This window comes from Centropristis striata, chromosome 8 (assembly GCF_030273125.1).
Source record: "Centropristis striata isolate RG_2023a ecotype Rhode Island chromosome 8, C.striata_1.0, whole genome shotgun sequence".
Classification (NCBI taxonomy): Eukaryota; Metazoa; Chordata; class Actinopteri; order Perciformes; family Serranidae; genus Centropristis; species Centropristis striata.
This window is the reverse complement of record NC_081524.1, coordinates 27,995,931-28,017,556: the sequence shown is the minus strand read 5'-3', so window position 1 is coordinate 28,017,556 and position 21,626 is coordinate 27,995,931. Positions and strand designations below refer to the sequence as shown.

The window sequence follows — 21,626 nt, the reverse complement described above, 5'->3', positions numbered from 1 at the left end:
CTTTTTTCTCTTCTTTTCACCTGACTCTTCCTTTCTCCTTTCTTTTTTTATACATAATTTCTTCCTAACTATCAGTTCAATTGATTTATATATTTATATAGCCCAAATAAAAATCACAAATTTGATTCAGATGGCTTTACATTCAAAATATAATGGAATGTTAATAACTGTGGTAGAATCAGTAATAATAGCTGTAATAATAACGGAAATATGAACAGTGATAATAATAATAGTAATAATAATAATAATAATAATAATAATTAGTTTTTTAGTGCTAAATGTTATACCTCTTTTATGCCCCATTTTTTTTAAAATTATTATTTTTCTCCTCTCCTTTGGCTCTTGCAGGCTCCTCCTTTTTGGCCACAGTACAACTGTATATTTATATATATATATATATATATATATATATATACATACACATACTCATAAATACCCGCTCCATTACTTTTTCACTCTCACCTTCTGCTGTCCTTTTTACCCGCCATGTGTCTTTTTCTATGTTTTTTTTCTCACTGTCTCCATGTGTATTTGTTATTTCCTTCCTGTCTCGCTTTTATTCTCCGTCGCTCGAATGTTGGTTAGACTGGTCCCAGTCCCAGCACGCTGTGGTCAGTAAGCAAGCCCCTTATTGCTGTTGAATGGCTGCCTGGTTAAGCCCACATATATGTCCTAATAAGTGGTTGTGATGGGGATCTCCCCTTCACAGATAAACACAGCTCACTGAAACCAGGACGCTGCCTGTTACCAATAAAACTCCCTGGCACTATGTTATATGCACCCTTCTCCTCTAGCAACATGGATCCATGGATACAAGGCCCCAGAGAGGTATACTACTATTCTGCCAGACAGGAAGTGATTGGCTGATCAGAAACTTTTGGGAAAGGAGTTGTATTTCTGTTTGCCTTTTTAAAATAATTTACAGAGTTAAAATTGGTTTAGTTGTTAATTCTTTAACATTATGGGGTCTTAAAGACGCAGTGCATAACAATTATAGTGTATAATGGTTCAGTAGGCCTGTCACGATAATAACTATATTGACTTATCGTTCGATATATAAAATGGACTTGATAGTTTTTTCTGGACTCGATATATTGCGTGTTTGTTAACATAAGCCATCAACATTTTTGCCAGTCACTCTGCTTCTCTCCCTCTCATGTCACTCAGCCTGATCTCTGTGGGATTTCCCAAGCAGCAATTCCAGCCGTTGATATGTTATAATATAAAATAATATAATTCATAATATTTATATCAGTGCATTTTTTGTTAACCGAGCCTGAGGGTCTATTTTATTTGTTTCGATTGTAGTTTATTTATCTAGAATATTGTAATATTTCTTATCCACAATTCAATTCCCATGTTTCATATTCTTTATATTTAAAAATGAATTGCTGTGGAAAAGGATGTACTTGGATTATTTTGGTCTAATATCGTTATATCAGTTTCATAAAATGGTCCTGAAACATCAATGATACTATCGTTTATCCTGATAGTTTCTGGGAAAATATATTGTCCTAAAACAATTGTTATCGTGACAGGCCTATGGTTCTGAGCTGTAGCAGGGATTGCCTTCACATGTCTATCATTGTCATTTTCATTCCCAACTCATAACATACGGACAGTTATGGACCCCCCCTTGGCGTCACTTAATAAATTATTTTATGGAAAGAAGTAAAAACTTCATGGGCGACCGTGTATAAAACCTACAAGTTAGATATGGAATTTGCAATTGTGGTTAACTGTTACTCTGTAGTTAACACGGTAGTTAGGGGAACTGTCATTACACTCTTAAAATGCCTTTCATAACATACAATCAGTAATTATGACTTTTCACAAATATAACTTAACTTTTCAGTACACTCAGCGATACTGAATATGATATAATGTATTTTTACCCTCATAGATCAGAACCTGTCTCCCTATCATTACTGTTAAATTTCATGGTTTGAACACCATAAGTAATATTTGTGTTTTATTAGTTTGAGGCAGTAGGAGTGAAGGCAAGGTGTGGAAAATAGCTGCTTATATGCCCTCAGCACATCAGCTGTGTTCAAAGGTGCAGACCTGTCACAGCATCAGCAGTCACCTCAGTAAATTCACCAGCGGTCACTGGGGCCCACATACTGCTGCTGCTGTGCTAGTAGCAGGATTAGGAGACCCTGTGAGTTTTATGCATTCTAATCTCTTGTCCTCACACTGGGGCAAAAGGCTGAATGATCCTCTCAGGCGTCCGTATGACAGCTGCAGCTCTCTTACTTCCTTTTCTTTTTCATTTGAAATGCTGTTCTTATACGCTTTCAGCTGGTCGCCCTTCTTTCTTGTCTTTCTCCTCATCTTTCCTTTTCTCATAAAACCCAGAGTTCCCAGCAAATGATTCATTAGATGCTTCAGTGCACACTTGCCTCATCACTCACTTTAGTCGGCTGCCAAGTGCCCCATTTCCCCGTTTGTTTACACCAGCAAAAAGTGCGCCGGCTTTGCTTCGCTGCCGCAGCAGAGGAGAGGAGCTGCTCGGGCCACACACGGTGACACTCAGGACCTACACTTATATACACTGATTTAGGAGTTGCTTTAAAACTCCCCTGGCTGCTGAGGAGGTTTAATGACAAACTCCTTTCAGAGGCAATGATTGCAATGATCATAATATCTGTATCACTAGATTAAAATAGCACTTTAGTATGATCTCTTTAAGCTGCCACTGTAGAGCCGCCTAAATGATGAGCGACAAATTTTTTAGCTCTATAATAATAGTGTTGAAAGCTTCACAATTAGTCCCTGCTGATGTCATACATTGCTACTCAGTGCTATGTGTAAGCAAAGCAGCATTTTAGTACAGTTAAAGTGGATTACCCAGCCAGACATGAGCCATTTGAATCAAAGTTCTCTTCATCTATTTTGGTCTCTACTTTCAGGCTTTAAAATATAATCAGTGGATCTTTATTCCCTTGTCTACACTCCTGCTATTCTAAATTCTGTCTTTTTGTGAAAATATACCAGTATGTCATTAACACGGCACTGTGGGTGAAACCAAACCAACTTACTAAATCTCTTTAATTGCACTGGCGCTTGTTTGGCTAACTAGCTGTTCTGATCTTTTAGTTGGTTCATGCAAGTATAATAACTTAAATATATGTTATTACAGCAATCAATTTTGATACTACACGATTGTCTTAAAGAGAGTGTAGTTATATTGTGTAAGATGTCCAGTTATCATAATGTAAACCAGTAGTTATTGTAAGTTTTTTTGGGGTAGAGTGAGGGGAAATGTTACCGAGTCAGGAGAGTTTGTTGAGCCTGAGCCAGTCTTATAGCAGACCCACCCTGCAGTCAAACAGAGGTAAAGTGGTTAATAGCGTAAAATATTTTGTCAACAAGAATGGATCCGAGGGCTCCGAGGGCTCCTGAGGCCTGGGCTTCATTGCTGTTGTGCTCTGTTTGGGCCCGGGAGGCGGAGGAAAGAGACATCCAATTGAGATGATTAGAGCTAGACCTTTCTTGGTGAACTGTAAATCATTTAGCTCCATTTGTTTCTCTCCCTTTTCTTTTAACCCTCTGTTCTACTCTCTCACTAAAGATGTACAACCATGTTCCCTCTCTCTCTTCTACAGAGACAGAAGATAAAATAAGCAAGGATTGGAGGGTCAGCCAGAATAAACATTGTTTTTTGTCAGTCCAGCAAATGAAACACCTGGTGCTGGTAAACGCAGAGGACATATTTCACATCACCTCGACACTCAGGATTAATGCAACATCAAATTGTTTTAAGAATGGGGACAGCCGCTACCCAGAGTAAATCATACGCCCCCTTTTATTAAAGTTTGCCCCAGAATTTATGTTTTGAATCAGAAAGGAAGGCCTGTGCAGGGCTCGGTGGGGCTCGATTTGAAGCAACGTGTCGTAATGTGAACAGGAAGTTTAGACTCAGCCACTGAATGCTGCTGAGGCTTTGAGGTGGAGTATTTCTCCCTTCACCTTTTTTTTTTCTTATGATAAAGTAATATTTGTCATTCTTTTCAGTGGGAACCAGTATGACGGATAGATTTCTCAGTCTCCCAGATTATACAGCAAACATATCGTATGACGTGCAAGCTGATTTCCTGAAAGGGGGGAAAATGCTGCAGCTGAGGAAAGAGAGGAAGACTTGGTTTGTGTTGGTTACAAGAGCAGAACAGAGGAAACCAGATGAATGTTAGTGGATTTGATCTTTGATCTGTGAACCAGAGTACCTGACCGCTGTGTTCAATCAAGTCAACCACTCTGAATAAGGCTATCCGTCTTTTTAAGGGTGCACTCCACGCTGTCCAGGCGGACCACCAGCTGTCCCCCTTTCTGTCTGACTAGAGGCCCTCAAACAGATTCACAAGTCATGTTCATATGGATACTGAGTAAAATTAATGATTTATAGCTGTATCTGTTTACCTATATATCATATTGTATCTTTATCATCTTTCTTTCTATCCCTCTAATTCCACTTATCCATCATTGGAGAGCTTTTGACCGCAGCTCTACACTTTGTGTTTAGCCGGCAGTGTCTTGTGCTGTATATGAGTAGGGAGCTGTATACAGCGTCTTGTGTGCTGTGTTGTGGTGTCTGCTGACTTCTGTGTACAGCCTGTGGTTCATTCCATAAATATCTGTGGCCTCTGTGATGTTATTCTCAGGCCCTCTGCTCTGTGAGAAGATTGCACCACAACACTTGTATTCCTCAGCCTGCAGTTAGAGGTTTAGGGGGATTAGGAGGCAGAAAACCCCCTGCCCGGGCCCTGCTATACATTTTTATGGCCATTTTATGCATATGATTCCGTTGTAATGTGAAGAGAAAGTGGAGAAGAGGGAGAGAAGGGGGTATTAGGACTCACCACAGGGGAATCAAACAAGTAAACCACAAGTTATTTTCCCTCTCTTTTTTTTTCTCTTTTTTTGGCAAAAGTGGAGAGGCTATTGGGATAGGCCATGTTGATCTGTTCGTCTCTGGGTTCTTTGGTCCAACAGTTTAGTCCAGCCTCAAAAATCGTAATAACTTTTGGATATCAATGTCATTTGATATTGAAATTTATAGTCCAAAGCGGATAAATTCCAGTCATTTAAAGAATATCATGGTCTTTCCTGTTTTGGCACCATGAGGTCACAAGAGTGGCCAATTTGTCCAAAATTTAACAAGATATTATAATGCATTTCTGTGACAATTTCCTGTGGATTATCATGAATCTTAGAGGATGCATCATAAACATTCTTATAAGAATAAAAGTTTATTAAGTTTGTACACAAGAAAACAGGACAGACAGATTGTCCTGGCATTTACTGAACAAAATAATTTCCATCTCAGGATAAACCCTTTCAATTTATTGAACATCTCAACCTTATGTAGCACATACAACCCCGATTCCAAAGAAGTTGGGATGTTGTCTAAAATTGAACTAAAACAGAATGTGATTATATGCTAGACCTTTTAAATAGATCTTCAATGGAAAACTATTAAATGTTCAAACTGATAAACGTCTGTTTTTTTGTAAATATGAATTCTGAATTTGATGCATTTGTTTTTATTTTCGTTTCATACAGCGGCCCAACTGTTTTGGAATTAGGATTGTAAGATAAGACCTCTAATGTAATGGGTGGATAACCTTACATGAATTAACACTGTAAGTGGGAGGGCACTATATATTATGGTGACCTTTTCCTTTGGACCATCTGCAGGGTGAAAAATGAGTCCTATATCTCATTGGAAGATAAACCCTTTTGATTTTGATAACAACATATCCTTCCTCTATAATTGCCCATTTATGGTACTTACACGCAAGCAGACCAAATTATGTCATTCACCCAGAGTGTTCACAGTGCAGTTTCCCCTTTCACGTATTAGTCCTTTTCAGTGCAAAGCTGAAAAACCCACAGTATGGATTCCCAACAACTGCCCTTTCTTTTTTCCTTCCCCCATGTAACATCTGTCTGTGTGTTGCTCTTAGGAACAGAGTGGACTTCTGCATTCCCTGTTTGGTGGCACCCGAGGTGACAGACCTTAATTCAGAGCTTCCCGGAAACCGCTCTTGTGTTTTGGCATGCTGCTGTCAGTCAGGTCGCGATGCATGCTGACAGAGGCGAGAGGGATCACCCCTCAGCTGTCCTGCACTCATGAAAGGGCCTGATCCAGGGGTTGAGTGCCTGGTCACAGGGCTCATTGATTGTGCCTGTATGTGTATGTGTGAATGGTTCATCCTGAAGCAGGATATAAGGGTTCTAAGAATACACCCATACCACCAACCTAGGAAGCTCTGTGCTTCTCTGCAGCATGCGATACACACATTCTACTGGTGTTACCCTGTGTGTGTGTGTGTGTGTGTGTGTGTGTGTGTGTGTGTGTGTGTGTGTGTGTGTGTGTGTGTGTGTGTGTGTGTGTGTGTGTGTGTGTGTGTGTGAAATTGTAAGTGCTTATGTCTGTGTATGTGTCCATGTGTGTAGTCAAACCCCAGCCTTGTGCATTATTGTTTTTTAGTTCCTTTTCTCCCTGCTCATGACATGTTGATGTTCTAGCATCCTGTGTGGTTGGTTTGAAGCTGTCATTGCACTGACAGGGACACTCTGACGGGCCAGTCATGCAGCAGTAGCCGAGGCCAGGTGGACTATCAGGGGAATTTAGGAATACCATATTGGTATTGAGTGTGTCTCCATTTTGTCTAGTTTCTTTATAAGCGATTTACATGGAAAAAGCTGAACTTGAAATGTGTTGATATGCACAGCAGGGTCTGAGACAAAGAGAGAGAGTTTTTGGCAACCTTATTTCTTAGAGCTCAAGATTTTTTTACTGTAGTTACAATGTAGTGCTGTAACAGTTGTCAGCAGTTTATTTCTTTGGAAAATCGCAGCAAATAGAGTTACATCAATACACAGCTCTGAATATGTTTTATAATAGTTTTTAAGAAGAAAAAAAAACAACTGATGTTGAGTTTCCTTTGCCCTGTGCAGGTCCTGTGTGTGTTTCCGTAGGCATGTGCCCATGTATATCTTTATGCGTGTGTGTACAGTAGTCTCCTGCCAAGTGGCAGTTATCAGTAGGCTAGTCAGTAGAACATCAGAGCAAAGTGGAGGCAATTGGAAGATTGAGTAAAAGTATGAAGGGGGGGGGGGGGGGGGGGGGAGTCAACCTCAAGAAAGAAGGAATGTGCAGATGCTTTCAAATGTCCATGTGTGAAGCCACAAGCTCTTCTGTGGCTCTGGGAAGCCAATGTGAAACCAGTGGCGTAATTGCCTAATGCTTGTGTAATAAGAGGCACATTACAACCCCAGGAGGCCCAACCAGACTTGAAAGAACCAGAGGCTGGCACTAAAGTGGGCTCAGAACTGTCTTCCTCCTCCTGGTCTTTACCAGTTGTTTTTACGCAGTCCTGCTCAAATAGCTTATTTAATTTACAGTATATTATCAACTCTAGTATAAGTGTTTGATTAATCCCTCTACATCTGTAGGTTCCAACACTTTAATGGCATCTTGTTTAACACAGAAATATTCCTCTAAAATAAACAAATGCAATGAGTGGAGATTGAATATCTGTTCTGTTTTTGCAGTCACTTCTTACCCTTCTCTTCCCTTTTAATGCACCTGTAGTATGTCTTAATGAATCTATAACTATATAAATGTCTACTTATTTTCAGTACCACACTCTAGGTTGACCCCAGCCTACATTTTTTTAAATGATGTTGTGCTAAATATTTGTATGACTGTATCAAATGTACAATGTAGCATATCTTTCCCCCTCCATGCATTCCACTTGAAAGGCTATTGGGGTCTTTTAGATGTGCATATAGAGGTTTTGTGTTTTATAGACTGTCCAAATCAACACAGTAGTTTACTCGGCCAAGGTTGGCATGGAGAAAATGACTCCACACAGTAAGTATTCTGTAAAACTCACAACAGCTTTTATCCATGGCATCAAGATTAGCAGGCTGGCAGGTACGAGCAGTGTGTGTGTGTGTGTGTGTGTGTCTGTGTGTGTCTGTGTGTGTCTGTGTGTGTGTGTGTGTGTGTGTGTGTGTGTGTCTGTGTCTGTGTGTCTGTGTTTCTGTGTGTGTGTGTGTGTGTGTGTGTGTGTGTGTGTGTGTGTGTGTGTGTGTGTGTGTGTGTGTGTGTGTGTGTGTGTGTGTGTGTGTGTGTGTGTGTGTGTGTGTGTGTGTGTGTGTGTGTGTGTGTGTGTGTGCGCGCGAATGTCATGTTACTTCAGCTGCAGGTTTGGGAGAACCACAGAGGGAAATGTGAAGCCACCGTGTAGACAACTCTACTGTGGTGGTCCCCTTTCTTCTCTCCATAACTTACCCCACACACACATGCATACACACACAGACACACAAAACAGCCTTCCAATCAGCACCCCGCCCCTGTCACTTTATCATCGCACGCATGCACGGCTCTAGTTACGCACATGTAACCGGGGCAAAAATTATTAACTTGAGCAAATATGCTTTGCTCCATATACTTATGCTGAAATGAAATGTCCAAATGTTGGCAAGACTTGCCTCCATTCCTCAGTAATGACGAATAGTGTTTAAAGCATCATTGTTCCCCTCTTGATATTTTTCCATCTCGTCTTCTAACAAGTGAGAAGGCATTTGAAGAGCTTTGAAAGGAGTTTTTTTAAGGCCTCACATTATGTGTAGCCTGGTAATAGACTGATGTTATTAACATTTAAAGCCACAGAAGAATTTTTTTTAAGGAGCAGAAGGCTGGTTTGAAGGCTGAGGGAGAGATCCAGCTGACAGACACATGTTGGACAGGCGGTACAGGGAGACAAGAGGCACACACATCACAACCTGACATGTCAGACTCTGTACAGAGAAGCACAAAAACACATACACACCATATCACACACTCTGCAAACAGTATTTGTATAGACACATTTTTTTCAACCAAACACAAACGCAACAAGATCTCCAACCTAAACGACAGAATAGACTGTTTGTCAATACCACCCATAACGACACATATGAGCTTTGTCAAAATGACCCATATGAGGGTTTCGTGGCTTGCGGTACAGAGCGGATCCTTCTAAAAATAGCACACACGTCATTACACATACACGTACAGTTCGCGGTTGTAGGCAAAGGGCTTCAGTTTCAGTAAATTTATGCTACAAAACCACTGACCTGGGTTTAGGTTGAAAAATGTCCTGGTTAGTTTTAAGAGTAAATAAATGTACGAAAATGCCGAAAGTGAAATAGTTATGAGGGTGATGTGAGCCAGGTAAAAAACGTAAGTTACGTTAAAAGTCGTTTACTTTTGTTTTCACATAGGACACGAACCCTGTTCTCCTGGGTGGGTCCGCCATTTGTTTGACCCATCCACTTCCCCTCTCTTCCTTTTTTGAGGAGAGACCAGTTTTCACTGTGCTGTTGTCCCATTAATGAATACACAGAATTGGAATTATTTAACCTGCTTCTCTATCCATGAGTCTATATCACCATCCTTTTCTGTCTGCAGTCCACATTATTCAATCCAAGTCCCATGAAGCCAAGAAGAACATTAGGGAGCTGATATGTAGAATATGTAGGTTATTATTTTTTTCCTTTTGAGAGACCTAAAGGGGAATCTCTGTTTTTTTTTTAACTTGGAACCTTTTTCCTCTTTTGTGTCAAATATAAAGGGATAGAGCTGCAGCCTGCAGCAGAGAAACTAATAATGTAATCGGACAGAGAAACTGTGTACCATCAATGTACATCCACTAAAAGTGCTGACAAAAATTATGAAAACAACATGAAAACTAGCTTTAAAGAGTACCCTGATCAACACAATCCACTTTAGTTCTGAATGTTACCTCTGCTCTCTCTGCAGCTGATCTCTCCACACTGGCAGCAGTCTTACCAGTCAAAACAGTCGCTTCAGAACTGAATATCTGCAAGGTACAGTCTATGGACTGGAGTGTTGGCATAGCGCTAGCCAAAGTTCACTGACAGTGTCTAACAGAGGAGGTCTCTATGCTGTGGAAAATGTTGATTGAAATTGTTGTCACAGTTCAGATACATGCTAACACAAACCATTGTTTTTATTGAAAATCTTTTAGATAAAACTAAGCTAGGATTTCTGTACCCAAACAAAACTTTCACTGGCACTCCACTCTCCAGAAACGAGTCACGAGAATCTTCCAGGATTCAGAACGAGACGTCATTGTTCCATAATGTTATCAGACACTTGTATAACTTCTTAACACTTAATAACAGTCTGAACCTGTCAGTGACAAGAACAAGCACTTATAGTTGACATATATTGATGGTGTGCAGTTGCCCCATATAATTACATTATTGCTTGTTTCTCTGCTGTGGTTATCCCACCATTCACTTAGACACAAAAACATGACTTCCTCTTTAAAGAGATAGTGATGGAAGTAAGTGTATATGGAGAATAGATTTAATATTTTTTCCTCTTGTAGCGTTTTATACATTGTCATTAAACCCCTCCAAATACTATGTTCTGCTCTCTCCACTATGTTTTCTGCCCTTAATTAATTATTCCTGCTCTCCACCCGACCCTAACAGCTCTAGTTCAGCTTCATGCCTGCTTTGTATTACTGCCCTGTCACTGCATGATTCAGTCTTTGTGTATCCTACTAGCCACCTCTCCTATTCCCCTCCACCCACCTTATTATTGCCAAGTCATCTCAGGGGATGTTGTAGAGGTTTTCCTACCTTCTCTTTACTCTCACATCTTCCCTGCCCTCTCTCTCTCCTATTCTGTTGAATTTCCTCTGTTCTTCCCCTTCTCCTGTTTCTCTTCATGTCCTTATCCCCCCAGTCTGTCTCTGCAGGATGTTGCTAAACATTTTCTACATGTGACCTCTTCTGTTCTTCACCTCCCACTTTATTTTGTCTCCTCGTTGCTCCCTCTCGTCAGTTTCTCTCTGGTCAGCTTACAGGATGTTGTAGAGCATTTCCTGCCACAATGGCTACAGGAAAGAGGCAGAGCACAGCCCTGTTTGATGTGCCATCTCCTCTAATTTTTTACACCTGGGCTGTTCTACTAAACAGAAGTTCTCTCGTTCTCCCCCTTCCTTCCTTCAGTCATTGCTTCCAACGGCACCCTTCCCTCTATTTCTCAACCTCTCCCTGCTTGGTTGTGAACCAAGAGGCTTCTCTTCAATATGCTTCTACAGGGTAGAAACTCCATTCCACAGAGGCACAAGGGGCTGACATGTTAGTTTCATGTCTTTCTCATCTCTCAGTTCATCTAATAAAAACAAGGCCCACTCGGGTCTCAATGCAGACACTGCTGAAGCTGTGTTTTTCATGTTTTTGATTTTCAACTCCCCTCCTGCTACTTCTTTTATTATTTGTCCCTTCTCGATCTGTTTCATTCTCTTTGTTTTTTTTCCCATTAAATGTTCTCAGACCCCGCAGCTGTTTGGATGTCGGCATGGTGGTCAGAAGCTTTGGCATTGTGTTGTTTGAATGCCATATTTTCACAGCACTGCCTGTTTAGAGTTGTGGTTTGTCAGGAGCCTGGCCTGCAGGGGCCACTTCCTCCTCACTGTTCTGGAGTCAGTGTACCAAAACACTGCCTGGCAGGAGAGGAGAGGAGAGGAGAGAAAACAGAATGAGATGTTAGGAGAGGAAGGATGCTAAAGGAAGAGTAGAAAATGAGTGCAGATGTAATTATGTAAAGATGATGTATGGAGGATCTTCAGCAATAACATGCCTCTTTTAATTTCATTATTATTATTTTTTAGGTCTTATGCACTGGTCCTCGTTTCTTCTCATCCTGCGTCACCCACAGCAGTTTGCTCTGTTCTGTCACTTTACAGAACTTCCATCTCCCTTTGCTCCCGTCTCCTTCTGCTCCCATCTCCTTCTTGTGGTTCTCACATAGTGCACGGTTCTGCCTATTTATTGGAGCAAGGTGCAGTGTCAGCAAACACAGAAACAACCAGACCTGGGCTGATTCTCAGAGAACACTGTCATTGCACATGTTCAGTGTGACAGGCTCCAGATGAAGCTGATTGAATGCAGCCTCTATTCTAACTCCCACCTCCTGTGGGTCTCTGAGATGTAGCCATTTCAGCAATCTTTTGAGGGTATTACAATAACACCAAAACATGTGACATTTCTGCCTATTTGTCATATATCTTTCTCTATTTCCCCACAGGAAGTAAGAACTTTCACTTCATCTATCTCACAAAGGTTGAATGATTTCATTTGCAAATCAAGCAGTGTGCCTGATGTGATGACAACAAACTTATTGGACACAGTTTGATAGAACAGATATAAGCCACTTTATGGATCGTGATTTGTGTTGACATGTTTACTGATAGTCGAAAGCAGGGGCATCACCAGAGGCACCACGATATGATATTGTGACGCTGAAGTCATAATATGATATTATAGGGAGACTCAACATTTAAGCATTTTGTGATATGAGTATTGTGATAACATATATTGCAATAAATTACAATTTATTACCTTTTCGAAATTCTTATTGTAGCCCCAAAGGAAAAAAAAAGTCAACATCTGTATTACTGTTCAACCAAAAAGTTTAATTTGTATTGCAATAGTAGTATTTTATGAAATCACGTCAGTAGTTGGTATCCACATATCGATACAATATTGCCACGCATGTAATGCTGCATCTATCAACCCCCCCTCATTCTTTATAGTCCCGCTTCCACAAATACACTATACACTCCTTATCTCAGTCTCCCTGCTTTTTTTTCTCAGACACAGAGTGGTACGTTGTATTTGATTAGACATCATCACTCTTGAATGTGGTTAACAACTAATCAGATTGCTTGATATGCGCTGAGTTATATAATCTCTTCCATCTCGTTCCATCTCGTTTGTACCTTTTCTCCATTCTTCCTTCTCTCTTCCTCCCCAAATCAACAGCACCACCAGTGGAATTAAGTAAGCAGAGGAGTTCACTCCCCAGTCCCACATGTGATTTCCCCAGTTAGAGGGGGAGGGGGAAATCTCCCATATAGAAACGTCACTTTGTATAAATACACTTGGTGGTTTGGATGAATGCGAGATCCGCTTCAGAATTATAAACACTGGCTCTGCAGTCATTTACAGAGGAGGAAGAATTAGCTGATGTAGGAAGCATGTGTGCCCCACATTATTGTAATTATTTTATGCTGTTTTTCCTTGCTGACATAAAAGTATTTGGACACTGTCTCATGAGAAAGTGGTTGTAGTCCTGTAGTCTTGGGTCGCACCGGGGGCTTCTAAGCTGTTCTCATATTCTCAAAGTCCGGCCTGTCTCTCCTTAAAGCTTGTGATTTAGACATAAGTTTTTAATTCCATTATGTGGGAGCTTCCAGCAGCAAGTCGTTGTATTTTGTTTCATTCTGCCTTTGTTTGCTGGAAGGAAATTTGAATTAGAACAAAATGTTGTTTAAGGTCAAGGCAAACGTCAACGAGAAGGACCTACTGTTTTAGCTATCCGATTACATGTTTGTTCAGCCTGTCTGCTAAACCTGTAGCATACGTTAACCTAATCAAACATGGCCATCATTTCCCCGACTTTGTTTAGGAAAATTTCCATTCTTTATCCGAAAAAGGATAAGGTCTTGATATGTAATCTTGTTGCTTTAAACATTTGTCAGAATTCAATAATTGCTGTAAACAATGTGTAATCAACTTCAAAGTGCTCTGCCAAAGACCCTCATTTTCACAGATAAAAATGAGCATCTTCAAAAATAAGCACAACGCGCCTGTGTGTACACTAATGTGAACCAGCTTGGCAATACTGAACCGCTTAATCAATATCAAGTGGAAAAAACAGTAGTGGTTCATGCTGTTGGATCCATAAAGTGGGCCTAATTTTACAGCTCCATAAAACACCCTCCTTGCCGGAGCACGAAGCGAACAATTTATGTGCAGAAGTAAATCACAAGGAATGCTCTGAAGACTGTAACCATCATGGTTTCAGACTCATATCATAGAGTGAATGTATATTGCATGTGCCTGCATGTGTGAGCATTATGTTTTAATGCATAATGTGTTTCCAGTTTTGCTATGGATTTTTTTGTGTTTGCGTGTGCGTCTATTCCCGTTTGCCCTGATGGTGTGTCGTTATGGTCTTCAAGACTACAAAGTATTTCTACTCAACAGTGCTAAGATTTTAGATTGATAAGAGGAATATGCACAACTGCTCAATGTCTTTTCTGACAATCTGGACGGCATGTCTGATACAACATGTGAGGTGCAGCTGTACAAGTATTGCTCTCGCTGTATCATCAATTATCGTCAATCTACTTGAAACTGCGTCAGCTGGAATAAATGGTTTTGGTCCTGGGTGATTTTGATTCCTTTATGTTTCAAAAGGAGTTTGATTCACTTCAGGCTTTGTCAATCAGACCGGTGAACACACCAAGTGCCTTGCCAGAGACCAGGGACAGACTTTGGATCTGGAATCTTCCTCCAGCAAAAGGATTATTTTCCTTTAATTAGTGTAAAAGTAGCATTGAGGTATGTGTCTGTTTTACTTTAGCTTGATGAAAATGACTGCATATGAGGGCAAGCCAGATCCTTGGCTACCACTGCCATGTTCCCTACTGCAGCCAGTTATGAATAATCTATTCCACGCATGTGTTTAGCGATTAATTAAAGATAAGGCCTCTCAAATTAAAATGGCAGCGGGGTTACATCATTGTGAAATTGCTTGGTGGGGACACAAATCTGTTTCCAATCTGAGGTCTGAGGAAGTCAGCGAGGCATTCCCTTCACACCTCTGCATCAGGGACCCGCTGCTAAAACTCTGCCTGACATGTTTTATGATGGCAGCGTTATGTCTGTTTTCAGAGCATGGAGGAAGCATATCAAATCTGTAGCTGCTAACAGAGGAAGTGATTCACAAGCACCGGCCCACTCGGTGTTATGGGACAAATGGTAACTTTGTACTTTGTTGACTCACAGGTGACTCCTCGCAGCAACTAATGCAAATATTGTAGATGCCACTATCTAAGACCGATTGATGTATGCACAGGGTTAAACACACAAAAGCAGAAACTTTTGGGGTTCACAAATCCTAGGTGCTTTTTTCAGTAGATCTAGTACAGATGTACCTACTGTATGAAGGAATCCTGTGAGAAGTCAGTGCCCCTAAAAGGCCGATGAATTACTGTCCCTGTTACCCAGGAATGTTCCGTGCTTAGAGCTACATGGGAGCAGAAGAAGAGCGCAGTTAAGGCTAAACAGACCAGGCAAAATGTGTGCGTGCGTGTATGTGTGTAGCAGAACAGAAGCAGTGGAGATGAGGACGACATCTGTGCGTTTCAATAAAAGGAGTGCTATTAGCAGGGACAAACTGCAGAGTACTTCAGACTGAAATGTAAGTTTGGACTTACATCAACATTCTGACAGATGTACAGCCAAGGATATGTGATATTATATGGCTTTAAAAATACTTTCTCATTATAATGTGTTAATAAATGAGTAAGTGTCCACGATGTGATTGTAGCAAACTGTATGTTTTTACTGTACAATGAATCATGAACTATGATGAAAGATTAGCAGTTTTATTTATACAGTCACTGGCATGTGTGAATTCCACGAAATGCACATCGTCTGAAGCCAAATGAAATATCTGTTCAGTCTTCACTCATTGCGTCTTTGCAACATGAAGCGCTGATGCAAGAAGCAGATTTTGAATTAGTGCATGATGAGCCGATAAATTACATCGTCCGGACCGACATCTTTAACAGGCCATCATGGCGAGCACATGTTAGCCAGTGTCTTGTGAGCAACACTCTTAATACCGACTGTGTTTATAACAATATAACTTCTCTGACATGTAAACTGCATGGGGAATAAATTACTCCTGTAATTAAGATATGTTGAAATCAAAGTGCAAACACTGACATTGGTATGCACCATGGCATTGTAAACAGAGGGCCGTCTTCTCCTTACTATCATGTACCATTGGCTTGATGGTGGTATGGGCCCACGTTAAGACCTGCTTGTGTGGTATATAGAAGTAATAGTTTCCTAAGATCTTGTGTAAATAAGATATAATTGGTTGAGTATGAGTGTCTTTAAAGTGCAATCAGCCTAATGAATAACAGGCTTCTGTTGGGAGCAGTAGAGACGATGGTGTTAGATTATTACATTTTTGTCATGGAACTGGGTCACTACATCAAAGCCAAAACACAATGGGGGAAAGCACAAATTTATGTTTATTGCATATTGTGTCAGTAAGAAAAAAACAACAACTTTAGATTGGAATTGTTGTACTTGGCCTAAAACACCCACAAGTAAGTACCTTGTTATTGCCAAGTGTGACAAATTTGGAGCTTTGTTGTCTTGGATATTTTGTTGTTTCTGTGACTGTTTGACTCCTGTTGTAAAAAGCTCTAGTCATCAAAAATCATTTTAGAAGCAGTATAAAAAATCCCTGAGTGACTAGGGTCTTATATCCTGCTGACTCGCCATGTTCCACGACATCATTTTCCCCTCTCACTCCGAGGGCTGCTCAGCGTTCTAATTCAGAGCCTTAATTACTATAATTGGTAGATGCAAATTAACAGCAATTGGACTTGACTGGGGTCATAAATCCACAGCTCAGAAGTTGCCGAATTTCTGGCAATTCAGAGCGGACCACCGTAGGCAGGGGTGCTTAACTTACTAAGTAATTGCAAGTTTCATGAATCATAATGCTTATGAATTCCCCCTCGGCACACTCAGGCCCAGTGGGACTCTGCTTTAAGCCGCTGGGAGTCAAGGCAGGCGGATTGAGAAGCCACTGTGCAGCTTTGGCCTCTCCACATCAGAAATACCATAGAAGAGCTGCTGGGTGCTAATGGTGTTTGGCTAATAACATTCAGAGCCACAGAGAAAGTGTATCAAAACCTCAATTGAACTCTTTCTTTATTAGAATCTATGGATGAGTGATACTTTCTATGCAGGTCTCACAAAAACTCATTGCCTCTTGGATGTTACTTTTGCATTTGCATCGACCACACTACAAAATTAAAAGACATGCCCCGTTAGTTTTTCACGTAGCATGTACTCTTTCAGTTCAAATATACAGTAGTTGAGGTTTGCTCAAAACAAAGACCAGTGAACATTCATGAAATAAAGCACGCGTGCGTACAAACCTAATTTAGCTTGACTTTGCCTGAGATCTCAATGAAATTTCTACTCAGTGTGTATGTTCTACCAGGGGAGCAGAAGCAGAGGGCCCCATCTCTCTTAAACACACACTTAAAGGCACACACACATTTACATACACTCCTGCCTCTGTTGAACGTGTAAGCAGACATGTATTGCATGTGATTGTTGGGGAAATGGAGTGAAAAACAGGTCTGGGGTTGTGGGTTCAGGTTGCGGGTTCCAGAGTGACGAGATCCAGAAGCCAGCGGCGCTTGGTATTACCCCGCTGCTTCCTGCCCCGTTGGCCTGGGGCAGGGGCTGGGGATGGAGGGATAGATGGAGCTTGAGAGAGGAAGGTGGGAGGGCATTTAAAGCCAAGGGCCATGATACACCCTGGCCCACAGGATTCCCTCAGCAAGAGCCTTTAACACAGCCCACTGCTCCCACACTCCTACCATCGGGCCCTGAGCCTCAACCAGATCCCACTGTGGTTTGTTTTACAACCTTGAACCACGGTTGGCCTTCAAAACCTTAGCATGGTAATCAGGCTCTCCCACGATTCCACTTTCGCTCTTTTTCAACAAGCCCTTTTACTTATTTACCCATTGGCTCGGAACAGTATGATTCTGTATCCACGTTAATGTATTTCACTTTGTTTTTCCTGCAATTCATTCTCTACTATCGTGCAAGTTCTATATTTCAAGTCTGGATGCTATTTGTTCGCAACTTGTGTGCAGCAGCAAACTAAATCCTTGCTGGTTGCACCTAAAGCCTCAATGGCATGCAGCAGCAGTGTGTGTCTGCATGAGCTCATTTGCTGTTTATCTGTATATACATGAGCATTAGCTAATGTGTGTGTTAACTGGCATGTTATGCATGTGCCCAGAAGGTTCCTCCTTCAATCCTATTACCACTTCAGCACACGTTCCCAAATCTGCTCCATGTTAAGCACTCAGTCCTCCCACACATCTACTTAATAACACAAATCATGATTGATGCTCTGCCCAGCACATGCATAGACCCAAAGAATGCTAAACAGAGGAACATAACTTGCAATTAATTGCCCGTTTGTAAATTTGTCTGCATATCTTCTGTTCAAAGGAATTTGGAACATCATTATTTTTTCTCAGTGATGAAGTACCAGTGAACTGCTCTTTCCAAATCCTGCGTTCTAGATACATAACACTGCCATGCCTTCACTATTTTGTCTGCTGTTTCCCACTGGAGGGTTTGAATTGGATGGAGGTTTTGACTCTGAGCCATAATAATATTGGATGGGAGCCCTCATATTTCAGCTCTGATGCGAATTCGGCCCAGTGGCTTTTCGGACTCAAATTGGGTTTAAATTGTGTCAGAAGAGGGAGAAATGTTTTTTAAAATAATAGCCATGAATGCCATGAAACAGAGCGTTCTTACTGCAGAGCTTTTGATCCGTTTTTATAAATAGCAGAATTTTGTCGTAAAAAATAATGTTTCTGTGGTCTTTTCCTGCAATTAAAATAAGGTTGGCTCAGGAACAAGGGTAAAACTAAGTACTTGTGTTTGAGAAAAAATTCTCTCTCTCTCTCTCCCTCCCCCTCTCCCTCCCTCCATGCCTTCCTCATCTGCAAAAGCATGTCATTTATAACTTGTTATTTTCATTTTGCTCCATATTTTCCACATGGCAGTGGCAGGCAGATGTCTGATAATGGCATGTGAGAGCCAGCAGAAGGGTGTGTTCCACCTGCCTCGCTCTGTATGTTTTTAGTTGGTCCGTGTATATGGTGGGCAGAGTGAGTGCCGTGCTTTCCCAAGGCATTCTCTGATTCCTCTTGGCCAAGCAGTGTGGTCTTCACATGACCAATCAAATATGTCAAACCACCAGTGTTTTCCCCCCACATGTACAACAAGAAAATCTGGCTTCAATTATTATTGCACCCCAAGGGGAACTTCCAAAATTCCTCCCCTCCTCATTTGTCAGAAATGAAGCTCTCTCGTTTCCTGCGATTGGCTGAAATATGTCTTTTGATATTAAATCACACCGGTTTCCACTGGCTGCATGACCAAGACAAATGTTTATCATATTTATTTATGTCATTGGAGATGACCCTGCAGCTCAGCAACACAGAAACTTGGCTGCAGACTCCCATGTAATGTTGATTATGAGTAAGAGAGTCTCCTAAATAAGCTGAAGTTAAGAGATAATTTGGAAAGCATATGAGGTAACTGTGGTTTGTTTAATGTGAAAAATACAGTTTGGGGTTGGGGAGGGTGATGGAGGTACTGTTACAAAAGCCCTAATGAATCTAGACTGACACATCCCACCCAAATCTTACAAGGCTCTTGGTTTGATTTATATTATACTCTGTTGATAAATGTGGTTCCAAATGTTGATTAAGGATCTGTTTCACTTGTTTGTATGTCAACAAATCCAGCTAAATCCAGTTATACACCTCTGATCTCCCATTGCCATTGTTTTTGTACTTGGTGCGTATTGTCATAACATCACGCTCTGGTAGAGGCCTTTCCAGTGTGGCTAAGGGAGGGAAACGCTATATGAAAATTGCCATTGACGTTGCCGAAACAAATAAAACTACTCATGCTGCCGCTACATCTGTAGCCATTTTAAGCCCTTATTTATACCATTTAAGCTCTCATTTGAATTCACCAGCACAAATAAACATATCATAACGACCCAAAAGCTCTGATGTCATATGCAGATGTTGAATTTTGATTATTCCTTTTGCCTTGTGAATTCGTCAGGATCTTGTCTCTCAAAGGCAAAATAGATGACATCACTTTTTCTTGGCGCTGATGGAACAGTGTTTGCTCACTTGACTGTAACAGTTCAACTACAGAGACAGCTCTGCCCACTCCTGACATATCTCTACATCTCTTCTACCATATCACAGTTTGTGTATACTGTAGAAGTTCTGTGTTTCTGGAGACAGAAATAGAAAGAGAGAGGCGGTAAGAGTCTCCAGACTACTGTGTCGTCCAGCCAGGGCTTGAGCAGTGTTTACTGCCAACGATAAGCTGGCATGACTCTGAACTTTATAAAAGGAAAATTATTTCACCTGAGGCCCGTGGGGTTATTTATCTGAGGCCTGGCTGTACCAGAAGGCTTTGATTTAGTCATAAATCATCCAACAAGAAACTTTTGCTACTAAAACTATGCAGGCAAAGGGAAGAAAGATGTCAGTAGTGGTTAGGGCCTGCTGCCAGAACCTCTTCACTGATTCAGAATAACAGACTACCTGGTCTGCTCCTGGAGTCATGTACTTCATGTAATTGGCTATATAAAGTGCAGCCTGACCAATGCAACTCTCCCAACAATAAATAAAACCTATTCATGTTTTAAACATTAAGGTTAGTTGGATCTACACACCTGCTTGTTGAATGTGACTCATGCACCACCCCCTGCAACATGTTGTCCACCTGAGACACTGAGACAATTAGCACACAACTTGATTTGTAAAGTGACTCAATACCGTTTTCCTTCTCTTCCCTCTAGACGTGCATTGCACCTTGGCATCCTGCGGGACCCAGGTTCAGAGGTGGAGGACCGGCAGTATCAGGTTGACCTCCAGACCATCAACATTGGAACGGCTCAGTGGGAGCAACTCAAGCCAGAGAAGGAGGGAACCAAAGGAGGGGTGTCTGTTGAAAGTGAGAGGAGCTCCCAGAACCCGGCGCTGGAGTGGAACATGGCCAGCAGGTCAGGAGACACTTTTTTAAATTTGCATATTAGTATTGGAGGGACATGAAAACTGAATTAAGCTCACAAAAAACATTTTTAAAAAGGATCCTGTTGTCTATCTGATAGAATCATTGCACCTCATGCATTGATTGCTTAATTTGATCTTAAATTGTGTGTATGAGCAATTTTGTAACTATAGTGACATTCATCATTACTTTCATACTTAAATGTTAACATAGACAGAAGAGGCCCATAGACATTACACAAGCCAACTGTATGCTAATCCCTTATTATGACCACAGCAAGTATAGTTCGCATGGCTGCTAGATTAAATTGTTACACCCCCTACTGGGTCAGGTGCTGTGTATGTATGTGTGTGATCTGATGTGAATGTCCCAAAATGTATCTCATCAGTTTTGATGTGGGAGCAGCATGTAGTTACTGAGTTTAGCGCCCTATCATGGAGCCTCTCCATGCACAGTCATAATTACAAACCCTGTCATTTTTTTATAGACTCGGGAGCTAAAACAAGCACAAGTGCAACAGCCTGTTTGGCCCCACATCCTTTTTTTTCCACTCATGTTTTGAGAGGGAACAGGCCCAAAAATCACAGAATCACAGGCAAAGACTCCAGATTTGTTCCCTGTCATCTAAAAATAAGCCTCGTGGAAGAATGCAGTGCAGAATCAACACAGGCCTGATTGAGACTGAGTGCTCTCAGGTCCTCGTGGCTCAGATACACACACCTTTCACACACAGACACAGATGAGCTCAAGCACACTCTCTAATGTACACGATCATACATACTCATCATGAACACTGATCTTTACTGTTCATCTTACACATACACACATACACACCTAACAACAATAAAGCATGTTTT

At 41.1% G+C, this 21,626-nt stretch overlaps 1 protein-coding gene across 1 annotated transcript in view; it reads left to right on the top strand.

Moving 5' to 3' along the window:
* LOC131976529 (intermembrane lipid transfer protein VPS13B-like) overlaps positions 1-21,626 on the top strand; it is a 353,761-nt gene that overhangs the window by 208,022 nt on the left and 124,113 nt on the right. The window contains exon 32 of the mRNA XM_059339603.1: positions 20,558-20,761. Within this exon, the coding sequence (XP_059195586.1) occupies positions 20,558-20,761 (204 nt within the window). The remainder of the gene's footprint in view (positions 1-20,557; positions 20,762-21,626) is intronic.